The sequence below is a fragment of the Pelodiscus sinensis genome, chromosome 7 (genome assembly GCF_052426305.1).
Source record: "Pelodiscus sinensis isolate ZL-2025 chromosome 7, ASM5242630v1, whole genome shotgun sequence".
Classification (NCBI taxonomy): domain Eukaryota; kingdom Metazoa; phylum Chordata; order Testudines; family Trionychidae; genus Pelodiscus; species Pelodiscus sinensis.
In genome coordinates, this window is record NC_143058.1 from 17,560,111 (window position 1) to 17,587,793 (window position 27,683).

The 27,683-nt window shown below is 41.1% G+C and overlaps 1 protein-coding gene across 10 annotated transcripts in view; it reads right to left on the minus strand.

Annotated features, from left to right (window-relative positions):
* Nucleotides 1-27,683, minus strand: part of NCKAP5 (NCK associated protein 5) — a 659,073-nt gene that overhangs the window by 14,245 nt on the left and 617,145 nt on the right. For all 10 annotated transcript variants that reach the window (XM_075933271.2, XM_075933270.2, XM_025178765.3 and 7 more), the window contains one exon: nt 27,165-27,352. In XM_075933271.2, the coding sequence (XP_075789386.2) occupies nt 27,165-27,352 (188 nt within the window). The remainder of the gene's footprint in view (nt 1-27,164; nt 27,353-27,683) is intronic.

Sequence of the window (27,683 nt, forward strand, 5' to 3'; positions counted from 1 at the left end):
GGTTGTATCAATAAAGTACTCAGAGTAAACCAGCTAGAAAATAAATGCTATGAAGGATGTTCCATCTTATTTGGTTTGAATTTGATTAGTGATTAGTTTTGGTGGTTTAGGCCACATGGGAACAATAATCAAGGTTTCTCTACTGCAGCTCTGTAAAAACTGGAAAACACTCTGCTGGCTCATGTCCCATACTATGATGGGATATTAACCTAAAATCTAATTAATCTATGAATGAATTATGGCTCTAGAAATACTCTGTATTATAATCAATTTTAAGTGAGATCCTAACAGAAGATAAGATGAAGAAAAAGCTGTAAAATTACCAGAGGTTGATAAATTCTGTTTACTATGTCTGATGATTTTTAGGGGGATAATTTTACAATCCATCAAACTTTTGTCAGTTCAAAAGTCACTCTGACAAATGTATGCAGTAAATTAATTTTAAAATTTACATATTTATTAAATATCTTATTGAAAACAGCATGAAGTAAGTCTGGTTTGAATAATAAAATAAGTTGTTATTTCACTGGAAGCAAACAAAAATCTCACAAATCTCCTATTAAAAAAGATTCTTCTCAGGCAATAATCAACTAGTTAAGTAAAACAATGTATTATTAAGTCACTCACCAAATTTACATTAAGAATTACAGCACTGATGAAAAACAAACAAGCAAAGAAAATTTCTAATTTAAATGCCAAGAAATTAATGATTAAGGCTGAATTTTGTCATAAGTGTGTGTTTTTCATTTTGGGCTTGGTTCTATTAGTGGTGCCAGACAAGTCTGGGAGGGAGTAGGCAACTGCACCCACTCTAAGCACTGTAAACATGCTGTGGGGAGCTCCTTGTAAATCATCTTGTGGAGTCAGGAGAAGTGGTGGATGTGGTATACCTAGACTTTAGTAAGGCATTTGATACGGTCTCGCATGATATTCTTATCAATAAACTAGGTAAATACTACTATAAGGTGGGTGAATAACTGGCTGGATAACCGTACTCAGAGAGTAGTTATTAATGGTTCACAATCCTGTTGGAAAGGTATAATAAGTGGGGTTCCTCAGGGGTCTGTTTTGGGACCGGCTCTGTTCAATATCTTCATCAACGGTTTAGATATTGGCATAGAAAGTAAGCTTATTAAGTTTGCAGATGATACCAAGCTGGGAGGGGTTGCGACTGCTCTGGTCATAATTCAAAATGATCTAGACAAATTGGAGAAATGGTCTGAGGTAAACAGGATGAAGTTTAATAAAGACAAATGCATAGTACTCCACTTAGGAAGAAACAATCAGTTTCACACATACAGAATGGGAAGCAACTGTCTAGGAGGGAGTACGGCAGAAAGGGATCTAGGGCTTATAGTGGACCACAAGCTGAATATGAGTCAGCAGTGTGATGCTGTTGAAAAAAAAGCAAACATGATTCTGGGATGCATTAACAGGTGTGTTGTGAGCAAGACACGAGAAGTTATTCTTCTGCTCTACTCTGCACTGGTTAGGCCTCAGTTGGAGTATTGTGTCCAGTTCTGGGCACCACATTTCAAGAAAGATGTGGAGAAATTGGAGAGGGTCCAGAGAAGAGCAACAAGAATGATTAAAGGTCTAGAGAACATGACCTATGAAGGAAGGCTGAAAGAACTGGGCTTGTTTACTTTAGAAAAGAGAAGACTGAGGGGGGACATGATAGCCGTTTTCAGGTAGCTAAAAGGGTGTCATAAGGAGGAGGGAGAAAACTTGTTCACCTTGGCCTCTGAGGATAGAACAAGCAGCAATGGGCTTAAACTGCAGCAAGGGAGGTTTAGGTTGGACATTAGGAAAAAGTTCCTAACTGTCAGGGTGGTTAAACACTGGAATAAATTGCCCAGGGAGGTTGTGGAATCCCCATTTCTGGAGATATTTAGGAGTAGGTTAGATAAATGTCTATCAGGGATGGTCTAGACAGTATTTGGTCCTGCCATGGTGGCAGGGGACTGGACTCGATGTCCTCTCGAGGTCCCTTCCAGTCCTAGTATTCTATGATTCTATCTCCCCACCCTACACCCACATTAACCCCGTAGCCAGCCAGTGAAGCAGCTTAAGTTTATATTGGTACTGGCTCAGAAGTAGCTCACCTGCCCAAAGTTTGTTTTTGCACTCACACCAGAGAACTCATCTGCAAAAGATGTGGTCCAGCCCCATTTTGAACACCTCCCACCAGAAGCAGAATGTGAAAGTCATGCAACTTTTGAAGAATGGAGCAAAAAGCATATGGATCAATTAGGTGAGGAGAATGGAAAATGGGAAAGAAAAAAATCCTTTGAAATCAACATTTAAAAAAAGAAAAAAATAAGAGGAGGGGGACAAAGAATGGGTTTATTTTTGAGAGGGCATGAAAGAGAGAGAGAGAGAAAGAGAGAGAGCAACGGATTGCCACTACTGTATGGACTGGTACGAGAAGCTATGAGAGAGGGAGACACCAACCCACCAATCACAAATTGGCAGAGAGGAAATGCTCCAAAAAAGGTGGGTGGGAAACCAATATGATATGTTTTCCTTGGCACAGTGGAACATCAGAGACCAGTCAAAGAGAGTTCTTGGCAGGAGCCACATTTCAGCCTTATTTATAAATCATTGTTGCTTTAATGAGTTTCTGTTACATCCTTAACATTTTCTGGACTCCCTGTTTTTCCTGTGTCTTGTCCCACTGCTATGCTGCTGAAATCAATGGAACATCAGTAATACCTGTCCCGGTGCCCCCTTGATTTCCTTTCCTCAAACTCATCTTCATGTCTTTTCTCATGCAACAAAAACCCTTTCCAAACCTGGTCCATTAAGTCATGACCCTTCTACTCATTCCAGTCCCTCCTAATCAACCATTTCTTTCAGATCCTCTAGAACAGGTAATTTGATTTAAATAGTTAACACAAAGTTTTACAATTGATTAGAGGAACTGTTCAAGTGTGAATACATTATAACCATGTTACTATAACCTTTGTGGTTTCTTACCCATTCTGGCTCCCATGACCTACTCTCACTCACAATATCATCACTAATATTTAAAAAAAAATAGTCACCAAACTTTTGTAACTATAGTTCCAATAGATATGTGTGTAATGCTGACAAGGGGAATCGAACCTGGGATCTCTGTAACTTAGTGCATGAGCCTCTACTGCATGAGCTAAAAGCCAGTTGGCTAGTAGCTAGTACAGCAAGCTCATTCTCATTCTCTCACTCTCTGCCATTAGCTGGGACAGTAAACAACAACCAGAAGGTGTATGGGCTACACATGCATGCCTACATGCACGGCCATTGGAGATTTCTGCTTTAGGAGTATTCATAGGGCCGTCTGTAGTAACCCCTAGTGTGTTACACTGTTGCCACAGTTTATCAGGTGTCCATATCTATGCCCTCTCAGTCCCTTCTTGCTGACAGCTCTGACAGAGGGGCAGGCAAGTGTATACTGGAATCGACATGAGCAATACATCTAAAGAACAACTGTTACGAACGGTAGGAAATAAATTCTTCTTCAAGTGCTTGCTCATGTCAACTCCATCCTTGGTGACTCACAAGCAGCATCAGTGGCGATGGGCTTGGAGTTCACCATTGCGCAGTTTGCTGCTCAGCTCTGCCAAAACCAGTGTTGTCTTGTGCCTGCTGGGTCAGCGCATAATGCAACAAAAATGTATGGACAGACAACCAGGTGGCAACTTGACAGATCTCTTGGATTGGTCAGGGGTTACCTGAGCCAAAAAGGCTTCCAAAGATGCCTGCACTCTTGTGGAATGAGCCAACACAATTGCTGGTGGGGTTCTTTTGCCAGCTCGTAGCAATGATGGATACATGCTATGATCCAAGATGAAATCCCTTGGGCTTACGCCAAGCAGCCCTTTATCCTGTAAATAAAGCCACATATGTGCAAACTGCCATGTGGCCCATCCGTTGCAGGCAAGCATGGGCCGTGGTGATTGGATGTCTTTTCACATGAGAATGAGATCCATCATGACCTGAACGCATGCTTATGGAAGGAAGGCCCTGGCATCCATGGAATCAAGAAATGCTCCGATACATTCTATATGCTGGACCAGCGCTAATGTGGATTTTTCTGTATTTATTAATGGGCCCATATTGTTGCAGGTGGTGCATATCAGATCAAGGCTTTTCCACAACTGCCTTGAGAGCTGCCTTTGATAAACCAGTCATTGAGGAAGATTTGGACGCCTCCTCCACCCCCCTGCAACATCTGAGGTAAGTCACCACCAGCGCCATGCACTTTGTGAACACTTTGGGGGCTGAGGAGTGGCCAAAGAGTCACACTGTGAACAGAAAGTGGCAACCTGCCACTGCAAAATGGAAAAACTGCCTGTGCTTTGGGAATGTGGAGGCATGAAAATAAGTGTCCTTTAAGTTGGGAACAGTGTACCAGTCCCTGGATCCAGAGAGGGGTAATGGATGTCAGGGAAACCATGCAGAAATTCTACTTCGTGAGAGACTTGCTGAGGCCACACAGGTTCAGGAAAGGTCTGAGGCCCCCACAGCCTTCAGTGTTAGGAAGTATCTGAAGTAGCATCCTCTTCCTGCTATGCCCCACGCAACTGCTTCCATGGCTCCCAACTGTAGGAGTTTGCTGACTTCCTTAACCAGGAGTTGCTCCTGAGGGGGATCCCTGAAGACCAGGTTAAGCAGTGGGATGGGAAGGAAGGGCACTCATAAACTATAGGGAATAGTCCAAAGTTACTGTATCTAGGACCCAGAAATCTGAGGTAACCTGGGACCAGACCAAGTGGTAGGGGGAAAGGCAGTTGAGGAAAGGGCAGGGAGGATCCAATAGGTTGACTGGGGTTTTGTTCTTGGGCTCCTCCTCAAAATTATCAATTTTGGATTCCAGGGCTCTTAGGGAGTCCGAGCTGATCTGGTAATCAAAAAAAGGAAGGGTGGCAATGGCTAATCCCAGTGTACCTTCTCCTTGAAGGTTCCTGTCGTCAGTGCTTTTTTCGTAAGAAAAATGGTGCCGGTAATCCAGGCTCAAAGGCTACGTCTAGACTACATCCTTCTGTTGGCAGAGGGATGTAAATGAAGCACTTCGAAAGTGCAAATGAAGCCGGGATTTAAATATTCTGTGCTTCATTTGCATAATCACGTAATGGCGCTCTTTCAAAATAGCGCTATTTTGAAATTGAAACCGCAGTCTAGACACGGTTCTTTCGAAATCAGGGCCATTTCCTGCACTTCCAGCCCCAAACTCAGGCTTACAGGATCTTTCAAAAAAGTGCCCCGTTTTTGAAAGAACCGCGTCTAGACTGTGGTTTCAATTTCGAAATTGTGCTTTTTTGAAAGAGCGCCATTATGTCATTATGCAAATGAAGCATGGGATATTTAAATCCCAGCTTCATTTGCACTTTCAAAGTGCTTCATTTACATCCCTCTGCCGACAGAGGGATGTAGTCTAGACGATGAGAAAGTTATTGAGAAGCTCCCCCTCCCCCGGAAAAGTTGGCTCAGAGCCTTAGCAATCTTGAGAACTCTATCATGTACAGAGAGGGAACCCGGGCAGGCATGGAGTCAAAAAGAACATTGATGAGGATGCCCCTCTGCTTGGCCATTTCCTGCACTTCCAGCCCCAAATTCTCAGCAACCTGATTGAGAAGGGCTTGGTGTTCTTTGAAGTCATCTAGTGGGCTAGTCTGGGAAAGCCGACAACAGACTTATCTGAGGGAGAGGAGGAGGCCCTTGCTGCTGGCAGAGGTGCTGAGGGTTTGGCAGCCACTAAGATGCTCCACCCAATCACAGAATGAGCTTCTGGTCCTAGTTCTGGTGCCAGTTGAGCTGTCAATCTGTGTTCTGATGCAGCCACTGATGTCCACAATGAAGGGGGCACTGTGATCACTGGCACACCTCATGCTCTCAATACAGCCACTGTGTTGGTGACTGAGTTTGCTGCCATTGTGGTGCCGTGGAAGTCAGCGCACTTTCCGGTGTCCACTCCTGCGGCAATGGGCTGACCTGGGCCTCTGCACCAAAGGAAATACCTTTCAGTGATAAGGGAGGAGCAGTCGATGCCTGGGTCTGCCTGCTGGCTGTGGCTATCAGATAACACTGGCCAGGCTACCCTGGGGAAAGCCATCCCAGGGCTGGGGGGATTGGCATTGGAGGAAAAGGCTGTAGAGACTGGTAATATGAGGGGGACTGCTCCCATGGTGCCAGCAACTGGGAGGGACATCTAGATGCAGATCAGTGACAGGGTGAATGGCATCAGTCATAGAATGGGGAGCCAAAGATACGACATCCAATGGAAGAAACCACTAGCTCTTGACAAGCAAGAGAGGAGCTTTCACTGACCATCACAGTTGGTAAGAATGAACTGAGAGGGCACGAGTGTGGCATGGTAGGGGACACTACTGCTGGCCCTCCAGATACCACAAAAGCAAAAATCTCTGATGGCCATGTGGGTGGACATACGCATACCTGGAATGGAATCGAGATGAGCATGCACACGAAGAGGAATGTAAAATGCTTGGGTCAAGAACCACGTCTTTTCACGTAATTTTTAAAGTACCTAGTAGGGCCCACCGCAGACAGGGGCTGCTGCCAGGGACAAGTCTCTGTCTACAGTGAGTCCAGGCTTTGTGGGAGGTGGAGCAGCCTTTGTCTATGGCGAACTCGGGCCTACCGCGAACAGAAGCTGCTTTGCAGCAGCCTCCTTCACTCCCTGCAATGCTGCTGCCAAGGCAGCAGCACAGGAGGTGGGGTGGGGTGGGGAGGGGAGGGAGGGGCAAGTGACACCACAGAACCAGTGCTGGGGGGAACTGGCTTTTAAGCTAGCTCCCCCTAGCACTGGCTCCTGCTTTCCCCCTTGCTGCCCCTGATAAAGAGGCAGCAAGGGGGTGGTGGCGCAAGTAATCAACAAGATTATCTGATAAGCCTAGGCTTATCAGTTAATCATATAGTCGACTACACATCGACATCCCTAGTACTGAGCACTTCTCTGGATGCTCAGGTGTATTTTATGTATCACACAGAAGTGATGTGTTTCCGGACATCCTGCACAAAGCAGTCCAGTAGAAAAATATAATTTGTGGTGGCATTGCTCAGGGTAGTAACAAGGTAAAATTAGACTAAGTCATGGAGTCTGTGGCCTAAATTTCATCTGGGTGGCTACAAATATAGCTCACAGACCGAGCTAATATTTGCTAGATATCTTAGGGATAGAATCCTGGGATGTGACTCATCTGGCTTACTCCACAGGGAAATGACAGAGACAAGAAGAGACATGCAGGAAAAAGGTGAGTCATGTCACACACAAAACCAAATGGCAGATGATACCCTTCACAGTAGGAATAAGCAGAGTATGTTGGCACCAAGAGGAGGACGGCAGGTTACAAAGCTAGAAAGCTACCTTAGCTAAAATAGCTGTGAGATGGTGAACGTGACAGACTCTCCTCCTTCCCCAGTTAAGCCACTATGGTGAACGTGACAGACTCTCCTCCTTCCCCAGTTAAGCCACTGATACGCAGTTTGGTATAGAAATTGGTACCTTCATCCTGTTTAAAATATGAGCATTAGTCTCAGCCCACACACCTAAGCTCAATCAGCCTTTAAGGATTGACACAGATGAAGAGAATGCTACCTCTCCAGCATCACCTTCCCTGGACCGAACACAGGGGGCATTAGGTAAAGCTGCAGATTCCTATGTGAAGAGAGCAGCCTTAGGATGGGGAGAGAAAGATGGCTGCACCAGTCACACTGTCTTCCTTCTCTGCCTGTCCTGATAGTCTTAGCCTTGGTCAGCATTTGTGCTAATCTCACCTAGACTATGGAAACACCCTTCACCCTCCCCTGTCCCCTGCTTGGTAAACAGGAGTCAGTTTAACAAGGGAACAAAGGGGAAATCTGCGGAAAGGAGATTAGGCACGGTAAAAGTACAAGGGTGGTCCCTAATTTCTGGGGTCTTGTTTTCTACCTGTCTTGGGGTAAACTCCATCTCCTCAAGGGAAAGACTGTAGGAAAAAACTAACTGAGGAGAACCTTGTGTAGTTTCTTGCCCTCTTTGTGGGTTTTCCCCAGTGACAGAATGAAGCAGCTCATAGTGTGTGTATTTAGTGATGTATAATTGGCGGGGTAGCCTGACATTGGAGTGAACATGCAGGTGAAACATGTTTTAAGATATTTTGTCTTGTCTTAAGCATTATAGAAATGTTACTGCATTATTCATTCTGTAAGCCGTTCTGAGATATGTTTTATACCTTATCTTCCTGTATTTAAAATAAAGGTTACATCATTGTTATTATAAAAGGCCACTAGGAGGACTAAAATACAACAGGAATGCATGCACACATTAGCCTATGTGCTAATGTTCATCAATTTTCAGAGTGATCACATACTATCCCAGATGATGCACAGCAACAAATCCACTGGGAAATAATAAAAATCAGCAACTAAGTTATATTAGGAAATTAACAGTTTGAAAAGTTTTGCTGGAAAACAAAACAACTACATTTGATATATTTTGGAGCGTAAGCAAACAGAACTCGGATGGCTATAAAGACTTAATTAAAATTCCCCCAGTGTGCAGACACTGTAACGTGATTAATGCAGAAGGTTTCCAGAGCTGGCATGACACCCCACTCAAGTAATAGGGCTCTATATATGCTATTGTAAAATTAAATAATTAACAAATATTATTATTGTTATTATTTACTTAGCACTGCTACAGCAACTTTTCTTTTGAGTACCTCGTACTCTATAAATATTCATGAATTAACTGCAAATACACCAGGGAGGTATTATTTTTATTCTTAGTTTTGCTGATGGGGAAAGTAAGTAATTTGATCAGTGTCACCTACAAAGTCAGTAGCAGAATTTGGAGTAAAATCCTAATTCTTGATTCCACAGTCCTGTGCTTCAACTATTGGTACAGAATATTAGATGTTTTCCCCCTAAAACTAGGAAATTCCCTATACAGATATTAAGAACTGGATTATACTCCTCACTAGAAGAGATACTGAAATGCTACCTCAGAACAGCAGACCTATAATCTGATTCAAAATCGACTGATGCTAATGGCACTGCTTCCATTGACTTCAGTGAACTTTGGATCAGGCCCTTGGTGGGTTAGAGATATAAACAGATGAATTTACCCAACTCCCCTAGAAACAAAATTTTAAGCTGCAAACAAAACTAAAACAATAAACACCAAATGGGATGCCATCTGCTGCAATGAACAGAACATGGCCAGTTCCCAATGTTTGAGATTCTTCCAAAGTAAGGTTTGAAATGTTTTTTGTTACACTCCTGACTGCTTCACAAATGTTGATTTAACTTAGGTTAATAAATGCTGGTGTCACCAACAACTATAAACCACACTCTGACCTATCACTTGGAGATTTCCAACATTTTAATCTTGTAGGTCTGCCTGAGTAAAGGTTTGGACATTTCTACATACACACTGTATACTCAGGTCTGTGGAGAACAGGCCAAATTCTGGTCCATAACATATATGCTATTGGTGATGCAGTAAACGATCCAAGGCCTCCTATCTTGCTCACAACTCAGATTCCTTTCCCTTTTCACCCACAGGCTGGGAAGCCATTCCAGGATCACTACTGTTGCCCTGACTGAGTCTATAGCATTCTTCCCAGCCTTTTCTAAGATGTCCCAATCTAAAGACAGTTGCGGAAAACACTTGGATCTGCTCCCAACACAATTTGCACAACGGTGCAAAATCCCCCCAGAGCTGAGGTATGAGTCACTGAAGGTGCCTGCACCCACGGTGCCTGCGCTGTATGGCTCCACCAAAAAACCAATGCTGCCCTCCCTCTGCCCCACAGAGAAAGGAACATAATTTTCACTATGGAGCAACAGAAAAGACTAAGTTATGCCCTCATATTTTAAGTTTCTTCCTAAACATACTCTACCACCATCACCAGCCCTTCCCACAAATTCTAGAAGTAATCGCAAACAGAGTTCTGGCGCACTATATTGGTCCTTATTAGACAGTTAGAACAAACCATTATCCTCCCAGTTACTCAGATATTTCAGATGGTTATTGTTGCTTTTTAACTTGTATTCTGCTTCAGTATTCCTTCTGTTTCATTGTACTACTGAAATCAGCATAGATTCCCTTTTTGTACCTAGCTTTTATGGGAGTACAGGTTGAACCTCTCTGGTCTGGGACTCTCAGGCAACATCCTGGTGATCCAGAGAGCCCAGGGTTGGGGCAGTTTAGACTCAGTGGCCTGGGGCAGCACTGCAGTGACAAGCCTGGAGTCTGTCGGCAGAGGGGCTGACCTCCCTTGGTCCGGCTAACGCCCTCCTTCAGGGTGCCGGAGTAGGGAAGTGAAACCTACAGTGGATTAGTAACATTGGAGTCTTCAGAGCTACTGTTTTGTGTGGCAAGTTTTCAGTATCATGAAAAAAAGAGTGGAAATTTAAAAAAATTATGAAATTTATTAAAAAGACTAACTGACAGATATGGTTTTTGCTGGCTGCAATGCTACAATGGTTATGGAAAATGCAATACAATTTGCTTCAAATTAGCAGGCATTTTATTATGACACAACCTTTTCTGTAGATTCCTAGGTTCTCATGCAGAAACACAGTAGTTAGCCTTCTTTTTGGTGGAATCCATAGAAAAATGCCTTTGGAGGTTTCTGTGATGTCACTCAGACTACTCCAGGACAAGAATTTTGAGGGCAAAATTTAGTTTTAATTCACCTAAAGGTAAGTACCTAAATCCATATTTAGGCATTGAAATAAAAGACCTGAGTCTCAAAGAAGCTGAATGTGTGTTACTCTCACTGATATCACTAAAAGCTGCAAGATTTCAGCAGTTTTGAAAATCAAGCCATTCATTTAATATCTAAACAGAAATTTGGGTGCCTGACATTAAGAACCCAGCTTGAAAAAAATGGCCTACATTTTTACTGACAAGATCCAGGAACAGGACACTACATTTAAGTTTTGCAGCGTAAAGTAAGTCTTGCAAAACTGAGCATCAACAAACTATGTTATGCTTATTTGGTTCTACTCATCAGTGTTAGGCTGTCTAACAAATGTACCACCTGCATTTGTAGCCTTGTGCATGTGTTTCTTCCTCCTCTTCCACTACCACACCTGCTAACTTTGCTGCAGATATAGTATCTCAGTCAAGTTTAAACACTCCTGCCATAAAAAGTCATGTACTATTAATGCATGGTTAACATTTTAATTTTAAAATATGCTGCCATATAATTTATTCATATTTAATTTCCTCAATGCCACCCACTTGTGTTTTATTCAACATCCACTGAAATTCATTTGAGGCCTTGTTTTATAGTGCACTTAATAGTGTATTCAATTTTACAGACAAGATGAGTTCATATTTAACAGGGTATCACAGGGATTACTTTAAATGTGTAGCAATTACTCAAATAATTCTCCAAATAACTACTTGTTTTTTTGTTTACCAAGAACAATACTAGAGTAGTTAAAAAATCCTTGAGGCTACAGGCATTTCATGGTGTTGAGAAGTTTCAGCAACCTCTCTTAATGCTCAAGCAAAGAATGAAGTAATCTACAGAAGGCGGCAGTTCTGGGTGATCAGCTGTCACGCTGCCTCTCAGTGACGAATGGAGGGCAGTTCAGGCTGGGAGAACTCAGATACATGCCACTAAAGTTTACATCACTCTTCTGAACATTTGAATTACTCAGCTGTAGCTTACAAACTTCCCATATAATCTTTGTCACTCATTGCTATTAAGTCTGCTGAGTCTCCTGTTGGTTTATCATTCTCAATACAAATATTGCTTTTCATGAATGCTGCATGAGGAGAACTGCAATCCAAAAGCGAAGATCTTAAAAAAATTGTTAGAAGAAAATATTTTATTTTGGGGCCTGTGGCAACCAAAAATTAACAGGATGGGTTCACAAAAAATCTTAATTTCCAATTCCCTAATTAAATCAATGTACTTATAATGGCATTTTCTTCTACCTCTACCCCAAAGATGTAATCAGTCTTTTCTGTCAGGTTGCATAAAACCTAGCAGATGACTTTTATTTAAATGAAAAGTTGAAACTTTGGGGAAATGAAACACAGCAGACTTAGTACATTGCTGGACTGGAGCAGACTACAGGTATTTTGCGTACCTTTTTCCGCTTTTTTTTTTTGGAAGAGGCTTTTCAGAAATTTGGCCCCTTTATACTGGACCAAATTTCAGAAAAAAGCACTCTTTTGGAAGATCCTTTCTTCCTCGTAAAACGAGGAAGAAAGGGCTTCCAAAAGAGCGCATCTGCTCTTCCTCAAAAAAAAAAAAAAAAAAAAAAAAGCAGAAGAGTAAACATATTTCCTGGACACGACAGAGTTTTTTCGGGATACCTCCAGTATCTCAAAACCCATCCGCAGTCTAGACATACCCATTAAGATAAAAAACAGACTTCAAAAAGATTTTAATATGTAATTTAAAAAAGATATTAGCAAGAACTTTCCATCCTCTAAAAAAATAAAAAGGGCGATTGAGCATTTCTTCCTATCTTCATATGAAAATGAAAAGAAAGAAGCAGGCTACAGGGCTAAAGAAAGAAATGGCTTGGCAGTACATTTTGTATGCAGCACATAGCTCCCTATTAATGTGAGCTACGTAACTTATTCCACATGCATCATGTTGAGAATATAACACTGATATTAAAAGATCGGTGATTTCCTGCCCCTCCCTTCATGATATTTAGCTGTTTTTATGCAAAGTATATCACTGTTATAGGTGGAGGCAAATTTCAGATGGAAAAACAATTCACAAAAATGCTGTACTATTATTCATCTCATTTAACTCTGCTATCAGAAGCTCCTCAAGACAAAATATTTTCCAGACTCACAAAACAAAGAACTCTTTTGAATATCTGTCTGCCCCTTCTCCCCTTATCATGATTGAGTCAACTCAGTGTTTATTGTATTCAATTTATTTTTTATCTGTTTCTTTTATTACTAATAACATTTCCACCATTATAACAATTACATTATCTTACAAACTTCCTAATAATATTTGTCATATGTTGCTGTTAATGTCTACTGAATTCCATGTTGGGTTATTGTATTAGATTATAGTATTTGAATTCAAGGCAACAATATGAATGCAAAGGGAAATAAAAGCCAAAGCTTCATTTCCAAAATTGCAAGATTGTAGAGTGTAAGATGACAAATAGCAGAAACATTATTGCACTTTGAGCCACAGTGCAAATCGCAATGGCTACATCTGTCAAGTTTTTTGACAAATGGCTTAGAATGTTCTCCAATTAAGGGAATCAGTTAGCAAATTATATTTTTATTCAGTGTATGCTCTTGGTTCTAGCTATCTGTTGACTGAAGAATTTATCTACGTATGCCTACTCACCATGGAATCTATTTAATTCTTATATATTCTTCAATTATACAAGGAAATAAACATTTACTATCACTAACAGACATGTGTTGCATCTCTAAGTTCTCCTGTATGAGCACCAAGACATTTATATTTGGACCAGTCCAAGATATTCACACCAAAATTACTGTGGTTGTGCAATTCAAATAATTAAAAAAAAAAGCTTGCTGGATGGGCAAAGAATATAAATTAAGTCCAGGCAGGGTATGGGCTATATTAGACAAAGTAGGGAATGCTCCTGCTCCAGTAAGTTTTCCTTGGTCAAAAAGGATACTTTCACCCATACAGAGAGGAAAGGCTAATTGCTCAGCGTGTGGTCCCACTGAAATGAATAAGGCATCTTATGGAGCAAAACATTGTTCAGTGCGAGTAAGGATGTCAGAATGTGCCTTACAGGAGAAAAAAGAAGGCTAAAGGTACATCTAAACTACAGAGCTTTTCCGGGATACCTCTGCCGCACCCAAGGAACGCATCTACTTTTCCAAAAGAAAATGTTGGAAAAGTGGACATGTTTTGTCAGAATCCCTGTAAACCTCGTTTTACAAAGAAGAAGGGATGTTCTGAAAGAGGGTTTTTTTCTGACATTTGGCCCCATGAAGATGGGCCAAATGTTGGAAAAGCCTCTTTTAGAAGAAAAGCAGAAAAAGATAAGCAAATTGCCAATTGCAAATCTTTTTCCAACTTTTCTTCGTAGTGTATACATAGTCTGAGTATCCTTTCCCTTAGGCTATACCAGTGTAAAATGGATATAAAGTAAGAGGAGAATCTCACCCAGGATACTTTTCAACCATTTAGCCAGCACTGTCAAGTTCTAGACCAACTTACATGCACCTTCATTCCACTTGTTGTCAGCCTTCCCATAAACTTTCTGCCACCTGCAATCCTTTGTTAGACCTTCCTTCCATCCCTACAAACTCCCATTTCCTGTCCTTTATTCTTCCTTCATCACTGGAACAAACACAATTCTTATTTAGAAACACAAGAGATGAAGAAATAACAAAGGGTGTAGAAAAAAGAAGGGTTACATCCTCAGCCCCACTCTAGACTTTCTATGCTATGTGCAAGGGATGGAGACGTGTGAAGGACTGGGTAAGACTCCACAAGTACAGGCGTTTTGGAGACTGCCTTCCAAGGATCCTCTTACACGCCCCAACAGAAGGGCCATGCCCTGAGTGAGGCTACAGCTCAGGGGAGCCCAAAATGGCCATTATTTAGGCAGGCCTACACACAGTGCAGACTCAGCAAACAATCTTAACCTTAGTGGTGTAAACCCATTCCAGTTGTGGTGGTCTGAACTGTCTGGAGAGTGACTCTCAGTAGGATTAGATGGCACCCTTGAAAAATGATCGAGACTCTTACCTTCTTCCACCCCGTGGAAAACCAAAAGGTTCCAGTTTTCCAAATTTAGACAGAACTTTCATTTCCTCTGCCTCTGCTCTCAGACTAACATGGAAAATAAGTTCTCAGTTGTCCAACTTTGCTCTGTTATTTCACTCTCCACAACTAATCAAGTCTCCCTGCTTGCAGATCACACACCCCTTTGCATAATCCAAACCTCCTCTTATCCCTTACCAATTCCTCAAATGTTTTTTTGCTCAAAGTAACACACCACATACCACCCTCAAGCTTTTATGGGGATATATGCATTGGAGCAAATATAAAGTAAAGAGAACATTGATACAAGATGCAGGGCAAGTCAAAGCAGTGACATGCAAGTGGAAACACCAGAGTTCTGTCTACACTATTGCCTCCAGCATGGCTGTCACTGCTGTAAAAGATTACAGGTCTCTGGGATTTGTTGATGTACAGAGACCTCCTAATCTACTTCTAATTTAATGTTTTTCCACACTCAGACAATCAAACTTGAGGCTAGATGGTATATTTTTTAATTTCACAGTACTCCCATGAGTGGTACAAAAAAAGTCCATTATCTTATTGGATCACTGAAGTTGTCACTCTTATGAGATTCCCAAGACAGTAGATTAGACGTTAAGTTGTGTAATTATCCAGACTGTATTGTTCCTTGATGGAACAAATATTGCATTATTCATCTGAGAGTCTCAACACTCCCTTTACACATAAATTACACCTCACATTCCCCAGTGAGGCAAGTAACTAAAATGATACCCATTAAGCAGAAGCACATATAGATTAAGTGCCTTAAGATGACAACAGTGTGACAATGGTAAAGGCAATGATAAAATCATCAGATAAGCTCCAAGACTGAAATTAAGCTACCTTTTTGTAAGGGTAGTTTTGTCTGTGATCTACCAGACTATCATTATATCACAGACCTGATGTCTCTGTGGGTTCCAGAGGAGGAACTCAGGCTGCAAACTGCTAGAGGGGTAAAGTCTGCCTAGGCAGGAGCTGACACAAGCTGCACAAGCTGCTTCCACAACACCAAAGATGGGTTGGAGGTATTTGGGGCTGGTAAGAAAAGTGAACATGCTTAGGTGCAAAGAGCCAAGGTACCCGGGAAATGTGATGATTCAATGAATTCTCCACCAATTAGAATCCCCTGGACCCTGGCTAGAATTTAAAGCTGCTCCCTCTGGAGGGCTGCTAGGGCAGAATCCCCATTTGCCCCCTCTCCCCTCCAAGTACACTCCCTTAGTAATGAATGCCTCTAGTGGCACAGCTGTCATCAGGTTTGCAGGAGTGCAAATTACACCCCCATATGCCTGCAGGTCTATTCTGAACCCTTTCTTCACATGTTTACTATATTAAGGAACACCAAATTGCTGCACATAGAGTTATACTGCAAACACTTTCCATTTCCACAGGCATTATGAAGTATTTCCTAACTAAAGGTAACTGGAACGGACACTGAGTATGTCTACACTGCAACACTATTCCAAAATAACTAGCACTATTCCAAAATAACTTATTCCATGTCAACACCACAGGCAGTTACTTTAACATAATGGCAAAATACTGTCAGGCTGGAGGACTTCTTACTCCGACTCCTGTAACTCTGTACGAGGAATAAGGGAAGTCAGAGGAAGAGGGCTCTATTTCGAAATAAGTGCTGTGTAGACACTCCCTATTTTGAAATAAGCTATTTTGTAATAAGATACACGATTGATGTAGATCAATTTGTATAGCTTATTTAGAGTTAAGCCCTGCAGTGTAGATGCAGCCTAATATAAATGGAAGAGAAAAGGAAGGAAGGCGGGCTGGATGGTTGGGGGGATTGTCAGGAGGATGCAAATTCTAGGTTGGTTCAAATCCAGTTCAATTCACTAATGAGAAATGGATGCTGTTGTTCCCTGTCTGTTTAGAAGACTAGAACTGATGGTGAGAGTCAGTTCCTAAGTGTCCATGCAAGAACACCACCACCATTATTGCCAGTCTGCGGAGCTAGGATAGGGACTGTATGGGCTTGGACAATTAATTGTTCTTTTCTAGAAATGACAAGACTGGGATGGGGGGATTTTGGTACTACCACTGCCCGTGCTGTACCACTCTATGGAGAGGTAATGAGCCTCTAGAGTTTAATTCCTTTCCCCAGCCCTGAATATTTTAAAATTAATAGACTAATTTAAAAAAAAAAAACCAAAGTTGATATCTGATTATCAAGGTGGTCAGAAGAGCCAACTTATTGATCTTAGCATCTGGTGTGAAACAGCTAGACTCTCTAGAACCAATACCACCAGGATCAGTTCAAATTTGGCACCTTTCTGAGCCAGAGAAATTGAGTTTAATAAAGTTTACTGTGCTTGTCTCTTTCAGATCTTAAAAACAGAGGTCATGTCAGTTCAAAGTGGATGCGAAAGACCTAATGACATTTTTTATAAGAAAAGGCATTTGCTTCTAAGTCCTTGGCCAAACTTCCTTTCTATCTACTCATATACAATATGCTTTGCAGTGGTTTCCTGCCTGTATGCTGCCTCCCATCACCATCTATGGCTTCAATTCAGTGATGCTGGATTGGCCCATGCATTGCTCATGAAAGGCTTTTGGATCTTTGAGGATAGCAAGTATTATTTATGAGGATACAATTATTAATTATCATCACTATTTTGTAAGTCCTTATTTGGATACTCCCTTGTGCTAATAGGAAATTTTAGAAGACTCTTAAGTACAATGATACATACATTAATTCCTCCCCCTCCCTCCAATAAAAAAGCAAAAGCAAAAAAAGCACTGGTTTCTCTGTTCATAGAATCACAGAATCCTAGATCTGGAAGAGACCTCAGGAGGTCATCAAATCCAGTTCCCTGCCCAAAGCAGGACCAACCCTAACTAAATAATCCAAGCCGGAGCTTTGTCAAGACAGGTCTTAATCACCTCTAGGGATGGAGATTCTACCACCTCCCTAGGTAACCAATCCAGGAGTTGACCACCCTCCTAGTGAAATAGTTTTTCCTAATATCCAAACTAGACCTCTCTCACTGTAACTTGAGACCATTGCTCCTTGTTCTGCCACCCGTCACTACTGAGAAAAGCCTTTCTCCATCCTCTTTGGAACCTCCCTTCAGGAAGTTGAAGGCTACTATCAAATCCCCCCTTATTCTTCTCTTCTGTAGACTACATAAGCCCAAATCCCTCAGCCTCTCCTCATGAGTCACATGCTCCATCCTCCAATCATTTTTGTTGCCATCCACTGGACCCTTTCCAATGGGTCTACATCCTTTCTTTTGTGGGGGGCCCAGGACTGGACACAATACTCCAGATGTAGCCCTACCAGTGCCAAATAAAGGGGGAATAATAACTTCTCTATAATAATATAATAACCTCTGTTGATTTGTTTTTCCTCTGCCCATACTTTCCAGCTAGCTCTAAAACCTACTTGAATTGCAAGACATGGTGATTTGAGCATCAAATCTCCTTCATGAATCAGCTGTACAATACACAGGCACTCTGCTGCATAGAAAAAAAGAGTATAACTTCACTTATGCACAAATAAGCCTCTTTAGTTAATTGAGTCTATAATTAAATCATTGATGTAGTAAACACTGTAATGTGAGGTGAAAAGTCAGTGTTTACATGTAAATCATGGTAATTGAGTAAAAACAGATTCCCAAGCTTGTAATGGATACAAACGTTTCACGACTCTTCTTCTACAAAGAAGCTCATCCTTTTTGCCCTCATCAAGTCATGCCTTGAAATATAAGCATGAAAAAACGACAATTCTAACTGAACTATGCAGAAGGAGGACAGGAAAGAAGAACGACAGTATTAAATAAAAACGTGACTCCTTTAGATTGAGACAGAGGGGAACATATATTTTTCATAAGGCTTTGGGGTTATAAGGATGATAAACTAACTGGCATGCTTTTCTGCAGCCAGGAAGAAGGCAGTAAAAATTCTTAGTTATTAGATGTATTGCCTTAGCACCTGAGACCTAGTTGTGGACTAGGATCACATTATATCAGGTGCTGTACAAACAACAGGGAAAAGTGAAAAACCACAGAACTAATGCAAATTGTGAAATAATATTTCCATCTTGAACTTGTCATGATTCAGATTCCTGAGTAACTGGAGCAGAGATCATGATGTCAGCAAGTGGTTTAGGGAATTATCAGCTATTACCACCAATAATTGAAGCAGCATTCTATATACTATGGGACTGTTCTAACGCATCAAAATCAGTGGGTGTCTTTCTATTGACTTTGACAGTCTTTGGTACAAGTCTTATAGGAGGAGTTCATTAAATTATATCTGCTCTTGTTTAATTAAAATAAAATTTAACTGCTGCATATAAAATAATTATGTCCCCACTTTTGAAATACTCGGTTAGCAAAAATCATGTCAGAAAATACATTAATCCTATTAATTTAGATACATGTCCTTTAGTTTATTTTAATAATCTTCTCTTTGGAATCATGGGTTTTTTTGTATACATATTTTAGCTTTATTGAAGAATGACAGTATTTCAGAATATCCTGGCATGCCCTCACTTGCCTAGCTGATTTAAAATAATCTATTATTGGGTGAGCAGAAATTTGCAGATATTAAAAACAGCTGCCAAAATAAAAAGTTTAGGATCTCTCAGATCAAGTACTGGATTGAGCAATATTAACTATTCATTTTACATCCTTAGAAACAATGTGCAATTTTTTAACAGTCTGCTTAGTTCTCCCCCTATGAGAAAGGTATTTTGGCTCTTGATTGATTTATATTCTGAAGGCTTGCTATGTAAATAGCTTTTGGTTCCTGAATGTGTGTATTTTGGGGATAGCACTGGTGAATGTACTGGGGGAGGAGAGACAAATCAAACTACAATAGCGCCATGTTAGCAGAGTTTCCTTCCAAAATGTCTCATTACAGCACTGAGCTTGAAACCACCATCTTACTAGTGGTGTCTTACAATCCAATTTAATTGAGCTAAGGTACTGACACGGCACACTGCTCTTTTGACAAGCAGGGTAAACTCATTCTGTCCATCATGACACTTTTTTTAAAAAAAAGTCTTCACATACATCATTCAAGAATTAAATTCCAGGCACGTACCATCTTCTTTTCTGAAGGCCACATTATAGATCACAGTTCCTTTCCAAAATGTGCCTTGGTTTTTCAGAATCATTGACAATGGTCCTTGTTGCCGGTATTCCCCATGTTTTGTGAGTAATGTTCCAAGCTAGACGAGACTAATTTAAACAGACTATGGATCTTCGTGTGGCGGACAAATTACAGCCGAGAAAAAAATTGCTGTGCTGGTTCAAACAAGGAGTTCAGGGGCAACCTGCTTTTCATGGTCACTGCTCCTCATTTGTCATTCTGAAAAGTTTAATACTAATAGGCAAATCCCTTGTGTTTTATTGAGCTTTCACTGTTCATCAAGAGGCAACACTGTTTTTGAGCTCCGTTTCAAATCTTCAAAAAATAATCTTAAAAGCCCCCCAACTTAATACATGATAAATGCTGGTTCTCAGATATACCTGCTGTTTTCTAGTATAATGATGCATTTTTATAAGATCCTTATGACCATTTCAATGACTTTTGTTTAATTTTAACCCAATGCTGATTGTGCACATTATTTAAACATGAAAAACTGTAATATACCAGAAAAAATTTATGCAGTACAAATTCAACTTTTTAAAATCCCTTTGATATAATATAACCAAATCAGATCACTCTATTAATAGCAAAAGACCTTGGCCTTGTAAAAGCAGAATTACAATACTTTTTTTTAGATGATTCATCTAATGGTTGTTTTCCTTCATTTATCCTTTTTAGTATAGCACTAGTGTCATTTTCTTTTCTCATGTTTATTCTAATTGTAAACTCAGAACACAGTCTAGTTACTAGATAAACCTTGGTAGATGGTGAAACAAAGAAGGCACCCATCAGGAATTTTCTTTCTAAGACTGTGAGTGAATTTAGTGTGCAGTGAAGTGAAAGTTCAGAGCACTGCCTTGAAGGCGTTCTGTAAGTAAGAGCTGTGAAAGTTTCCTCCATGACATTCTGACTGTGTACTTTGTGCCTAACCTCTAATACCCCCTGCTCTTTAACAGAAACGGCCAGTTCTATGGAACTGTATAGTGATTTTCTTAAGTACAAAAATGAGGTCAAGGATGAAAAATATTTTTTTCTCTTGTGATCTAACCCATTGTGCCACATTCAACAGCCCTTGCATTATTTTCTATGATTGTCATCCTGTATATTTACAATAGAGCCTAAAATATGCTAGATGCTGTACCGCTACATAGTCGGAGGCTACCCCGGCTGAGAAAAGGTACAATCAAACAGGGAGAGAAGCACAAAGAGTAGAGTCCCGCACAGATACAAAATTTGTGTCTCCATCTGCATCCTCAAAAATGAGTCTGCATTGATATTGCGGACGCAGATAGCTGCGGACATACAGTGAATAACCACAAATTTGCAGGGTTGTAGATACAAAATTTGTATCTGCATCTCCATCCAAGCTGCAGATATCTATAAAGTGAATATTTGCGGATTTGCAGGACTCTAACAATGGCATGTGAATGAGGGATTTGGCAGATGTAAGGTTGCAGAAATAAGGGCAATAGGGGAAAAAGATGGACCCACAACCAATGACATGGCAACAAATGAGAAAATAGGAGGTTCAAGTCCAGATCTCAGAGCTGAGTGAATAAAATGATGTCAAATAGCTGTATATGTCAAGTCTTGTGGACGGAAGCGAATGGATGGATAATGAAGAGGAGGCATGGAAGCTGGAGGCTTATCTCCTACAGCACCAGCTGAAGCTGAACCTGTAGGCTCTCCAAAATATGTTGCAAGTGCTTCCTGGCTCTTGCTAGTCCTCATCTGAAGGTCAGTAGGCCACTAGGACTGGTATCCCAGGAGGATCCGATTGAGATTATGGGCCCTGTAGCTGGGGGAGGCTTCTGCAGAGAAGGAGCCCTAGATATTTTCCTAAGCATGTTCACTCCAAACTCCTTGAGGCTGCTATTGCTCAAGAGGAATTTCTGCGCCTGGTTGCTGTGGGAATGTTATGCAGGGTAGAAGCAAGGCTGAAAGTCCCTGACTTGAGTGCTGGTGCTGCCTTCTTTAGAGTCATTAGCTCCAGGTTCTAGTCACTGATTCTCAGTTAGACACATTTTATTTGTTTTTAATTGCCCTCTTGAAATTGAAAGCTCCAGCTGGAGAAGGACGGGAGAAAGAAGGCACATTGCTCACCACTACTATTTTAACAGGCAATGGGCAGGGTTTAGCAAAAAATACTTCACCTCTTCTTCACACACCAAGTACTAGCAATCTGCCTTTCTGCAGGGAACTTGTCAGGGTTGGCGAAGAAACAGCCTGGAGGTAGCAATGTAGGTCTACCACAGCTACTATTGCAAGCCTAGAGTCTGAAATATCCGCAGGTTTACCTGTGAACCACAGGCAGAGATTTAAGAGGAGCTGGATCCAGGTAATCGTGGATGCAATAGTCCATTCTCTAAGCAGCCACCAAAGGACTCTCTATGCCATCTACTTCAGGACTAATGGGGACCTTTTTTACACCCTGTTTGCACTTCTCAGGAGATACGGTATCTTGGAAGCCCACCTTTTATGGATGATATCAATCAGCAAGCAGGCTTACACTCCTCTGGGTGAAAAATACACCGTTCTGGTCATAAAGCACCGAGGGTCAGAGAGGAGAGTTTGGTGGGACTTTGATCAGTGTTTGAAGCCATCATTTGCTGCATTCCCACAGAAATGGCATATACTCCAGCCTTGGAGACAAGTTATCATTAGTTTCTTCCTTAAAAAGAATTCTAGGTGCGGAGATGCACGTAAATCGGAGAGAGACTTCTCTTAGAGGAGAATCCGTTGATAGAGATTCTCTAAGCTGTAGTCGGAAAGAGAGGAGGGGAGAGGGCAAACCATTGGCCAGAGCTGACAAACAACCGCATACAAAGGAATCCAATGCATCAGGGAAGGGCAGACAAATAACCAGTGGCAAATTTTTAAAGTGCTTGTACACAAATGCTAGGAGTCTGACTAATAAGATGGGTGAACTAGAGTACCTCGTATTAAATGAGGAGATAGACATAATAGGCATCACTGAAACCTGGTGGAATGAGGAAAATCTGTGGGACACAATCATACCGGGATATAAAATATATAGAAAGGATAGAGCAGGCCGGGTGGGTGGCGGAGTGGCACTGTATGTGAAAGATAATGTAGAATCAAATGAAATAAAAATATTAAGTGAATCAACATGTTCCATAGAATCACTATGGATAGAAATTCCATGCTCCAATAATAAGAAATTAGCAGTAGGGATATATTACCGACCACCTGACCAGCACAGCGATACTGACATAGAAATGCTGAGGGAGATTAGAGAGGCTACCAAAATAGAGAACTCTATAATAATGGGGGATTTTAATTACCTCCATATTGACTGGATACATGTCACCTCAGGAAGAGAAGCGGAGATAAAATTTCTCAATGGCTTAAATGACTGCTTCTTGGAGCAGCTAGTGTAGGAACCCACAAGGGGAGAGGCAATTCTCGATTTAGTCCTGAGTGGAGTGCAGGATCAGGTCCAGGATATAACCGTTACAGGACCGCTTGGGAATAGTCACCATAATATAATAACATTCAACATTCCTGTGGTGGGAAGAATACCTCAGCAGTCCAGCACCCTGGCATTTAATTTCAAAAAGGGGAATTACACAAAAATGAGGAGGTTTGTTAAACAGAAATTAAAAGGCACAGTGACTAGAGCCAAATCCCTGAAAGCTGCATGGAAACTTTTTAAAGACACCATAATAGAGGCCCAACTTAAATGTATACCCCAAATTAAAAAACATAGCAAGAGACCTAAAAAAGAGTCACCGTGGCTTAACCACCATGTAAAAGAAGCAGTGAGGGACAAAAAGGTATCTTTTAAGAAGTGGAAGTCCAATCCTAGTGAGATAAATAGAAAGGAACATAAACACTGTCAAATCAAGTGTAAACATGTAATAAGAAAAGCAAAAAAAGATTTTGAGTAACAGCTAGCCAAAAACTCAAAAAGAAATAACAAAATGTTTTTTAAGTACATTAGAAGCAGGAAGCCTGCTAAAAAGCCTGTGGGTCCCCTAGATGATCGAGCTATAAAAGGAGCAATCAAGGACGATAAAGCCATTGCGGAGAAACTAAATGATTTCTTTGCTTCAGTCTTCACGGCTGAGGATGTTGGGGAGATTCCTGAATCTGCACCTTCCTTTGTGGGTGATGAATCTGAGGAACTGTCCCGGATTGAAGTGTCATTAGAGGAGGTTTTGGAACAAATAGAAAAACTTAATGTTAACAAATCTCCGGGACCGGATGGCATTCATCCAAGGGTTCTAAAAGAACTTAAATGGGAAATTGCTGAGCTATTATCTGTTGTTTGTAACCTATCCTTTAAATCGGCTTCCGTACCTAATGACTGGAAGGTAGCCAACGTGACACCAATATTTAAAAAGGGCTCTAGAGGCGATCCTGGCAATTACAGACCGGTAAGTCTAACTTCAGTACCGGGCAAATTAGTCGAAACAATAGTAAAGAATAAAATTGTGAAGCACATAATTTGTTGGACAAAAGTCAACATGGTTTCTGTAAAGGGAAATCCTGTCTTACTAATCTATTAGAGTTCTTTGAAGGGGTTAACAAACATGCGGACAAGGGGGATCCAGTAGATATAGTATACTTGGATTTTCAGAAAGCCTTTGACAAGGTCCCTCACCAAGGCTCTTGTGTAAATTACATGGCCATGGGATAAGAGGGAAGGTCCTTTCTTGGATTGAGAACTGGCTAAAAGACAGGAAACAAAGGGTAGGAATAAATGGTAAATTTTCAGATTGGAGAGGGGTAACTAGTGGTGTACCCCAAGGGTCAGTCCTGGGACCAATCCTTTTCAACTTATTCATAAATGATCTGGAGAAAGGGGTAAGCAGTGAGGTAGTAAAGTTTGCAGATGATACCAAACTGTTTAGGATAGTCAAGACAGAAGCAGACTGTGAGGGACTCCAAGAAGATCTCACCAAACTGAGTGATTGGGCAACAAAATGGCAAATGAAATTTAATGTGGATAAGTGTAAAGTAATGCACATCGGGAAAAATAACCCCAACTATACGTACAGTATGATGGGGGCTAATTTGGCTACGACAAATCAGGAAAGAGATCTTGGAGTTATCGTGGACAGTTCTCTGAAAACTTCCACACAGTGTGCAGCGGCTGTCAAAAAGGCAAATAGGATGCTAGGAATTATTAGGAAAGGGATAGAAAATAAGACCCAGAACATCTTACTGCCCCTGTATAAAACTATGGTACGCCCACATCTTGAATAGTGTGTACAGATGTGGTCTCTTCACCTCAAAAAAGATATTTTGGCCTTGGAAAGGGTTCAGAAAAGGGCAACTAAAATGATTAGGGGTTTGGAACGGGTCCCATATGAGGAGAGGCTAAAGAGACTGGGACTTTTCAGTTTAGAAAAGAGGAGACTGAGGGGGGTATGATAGAGGTCTATAAAATCATGAGTGGTGTGGAGAGGGCTGATAAAGAAAAGTTATTTATTAGTTCCCATAATAGAAGAACTAGAGGACACCAAATGAAATTAATGGGTAGCAGGTTTAAAACTAATAAAAGGAAGTTCTTCTTCACACAGCGTGTAGTCAGCCTGTGGAACTCCTTGCCAGAGGAGGCTGTGAAGGCTAGGACTATAATAGAGTTTAAAGAGAAGCTGGATAAATTCATGGAGGTTAGGTCCATAAAAGGCTATTAGCCAGGGGATAAAATGGTGTCCTTGGCCTCTGTTTGTCAGAGGCTGGAGAGGGATGGCAGGAGACAAATCGCTTGATCATTGTCTTCGGTCAACCCTCTCTGGGGTACCTGGTGCTGGCCACTGTCGGTAGACAGGATACTGGGCTAGATGGACCTTTGGTCTGACCCAGTACGGCCGTTCTTATGTTCTTATGTAGATTCTTTTAATAAAATTTATACTTAGAGAAATAGATTTATTTTTAAATACAAGTTTATACATAAGAAAAGATTCTCTGTATAACAAGCAGGAAAAATGTATTGCACCTGTAACTGCTTGCTTTTAATACTTGAAATTGTTCTTCTCACTGACAAAGCGAGAGAGGGAGGAGAATATTGGCGAGTGCGTGCGTGTGTGTATGGGGTGGGTGGGGTGGGGTGGGAGGAGGGACAAAAAACAAGAATGTGGGCAGGGGGAGAGAATGGGAGGATGTGGTAGAGTACATTATTTCAGAGTTACTATGTGTTCCTGGTTTTGGGACTGCCATAGCAAGGGTCATCATACTCTATTTGTGGAACTCTTAAATAAGTCAAATGGGGTTTGCATAGAAATTGGTGGTAAGATGTAGTCTAAACAGAGCTGTGTCTGACTACATGATAGTATGTGGGGGAGTCCACAGAACAGTTGCTAACCATAGCAGACTACAACTTGAAGTCTTTTAGGGTATGTCTACACTGCCACCCTAGTTTGAACTACCGTTAAACCTCATTGCAGGAGGAATAATGGTAGTTCGAATTAGGAGCTTTAATTCGAACTACCTAGTCCGTGCTGCGTGTAGCCGCGGGCAGGTAGTTCGATCTACGGGCATTTAAAAATAGCACCCGCCCGGGAACATGCAGATGAAGCTCGGGATATTTAAATCCCAGGCTTCATTTGCAAGTTCGAATGCCTACATTAGCCACCCTAGTTTGAAGTAGGGTGGCAGTGTAGACATACCCATAAATACCATTTAATAGGCCTGTGCTGTACTAAATGCAACATGCCCTATTGTAAACTAACTCAGTAGGGAGCACTACAATGAGGACCATGCCTCACAACTAAGGAGACAGACTCATCTCCGCTCAAGCTAGCATGCAAAGACAGAAGTGTGGGTGTTGCAGCAGGGGAGGCAACTTGGGCTCAAAGCCCAGGTCTAAGCCCGCCTGACTTCCTGGGTCTGTGCTTTGGTGACAAATCCAAGCCACTGCTTGTGCTAGAACGTCCGCATTTCTGTTTTCCGAGCACTAGCTTGAGCAGTGCAGGTACGTGTCTGCCTGAGTTAGGAGACACTGCTAGCTGCAGCGTAGGCATTCGCAAAGAGAAATAATGGGTTTTACCGCTATCCTTAAAAAGAAGCTGGTCGTGAATTGTAGGGCTCTAATGGTAAATTTTGGATGTCTGTTGTAAGCTAGAACTCACTACAGATAACATCACGTATACAACCTCCTTTATATAGGTGCTTAGTTTGCTTTACTCCCCTACCAACTCATTCCATATTTTTAGATGTCTTTTTAGTTTCTGTAAATACTAATGATGAATGCAGAAAACAAATATAAATAAGAGCAATACATTATTAGGATAAGTAAGAGGTGATATCATAAAAAGCAAGATAACTCACACCAGAGAGCTCTTTGCTCTTGCCTTCTTTACTGGAAGCTCCACTCAGCTGCTCAATAAAACTGTAATGTGTTAATTGTTCAGGTCCATCCCCTCCATAATGGCCATAGAGACTGTGCTGATATAAATCCAAGATTGACATAGGGCTCCCCATAAAAGACTTTCTCACAGTATTTTCTTCTTGCTCAGCTATGGAAAGATTTTTAAAAACATGGCACATTTATTTGAGAGAAAGTTCATGTACAGCTTAAATGGATCACAGTGTAGTTTTTAATAGCAATACAAATACTTTAAGACAACTGGAAAGGTCAGTGGTTGGTAATAAAAACATAACACAAACTACGTAAAAGTTAAGGATATGATTTAAAACAACTGGGAAAGGACATTCAAAGTTAATACTTAAAAATTCAGGATGACTTTCCATCTGTAAGGCAAATACAATCGTCTGAGATAAGCAGAGGGGCATATCTCAGATTTTTAATTTCCTTTCTTTTATGACTTTAGATGAGACTGTTAATTT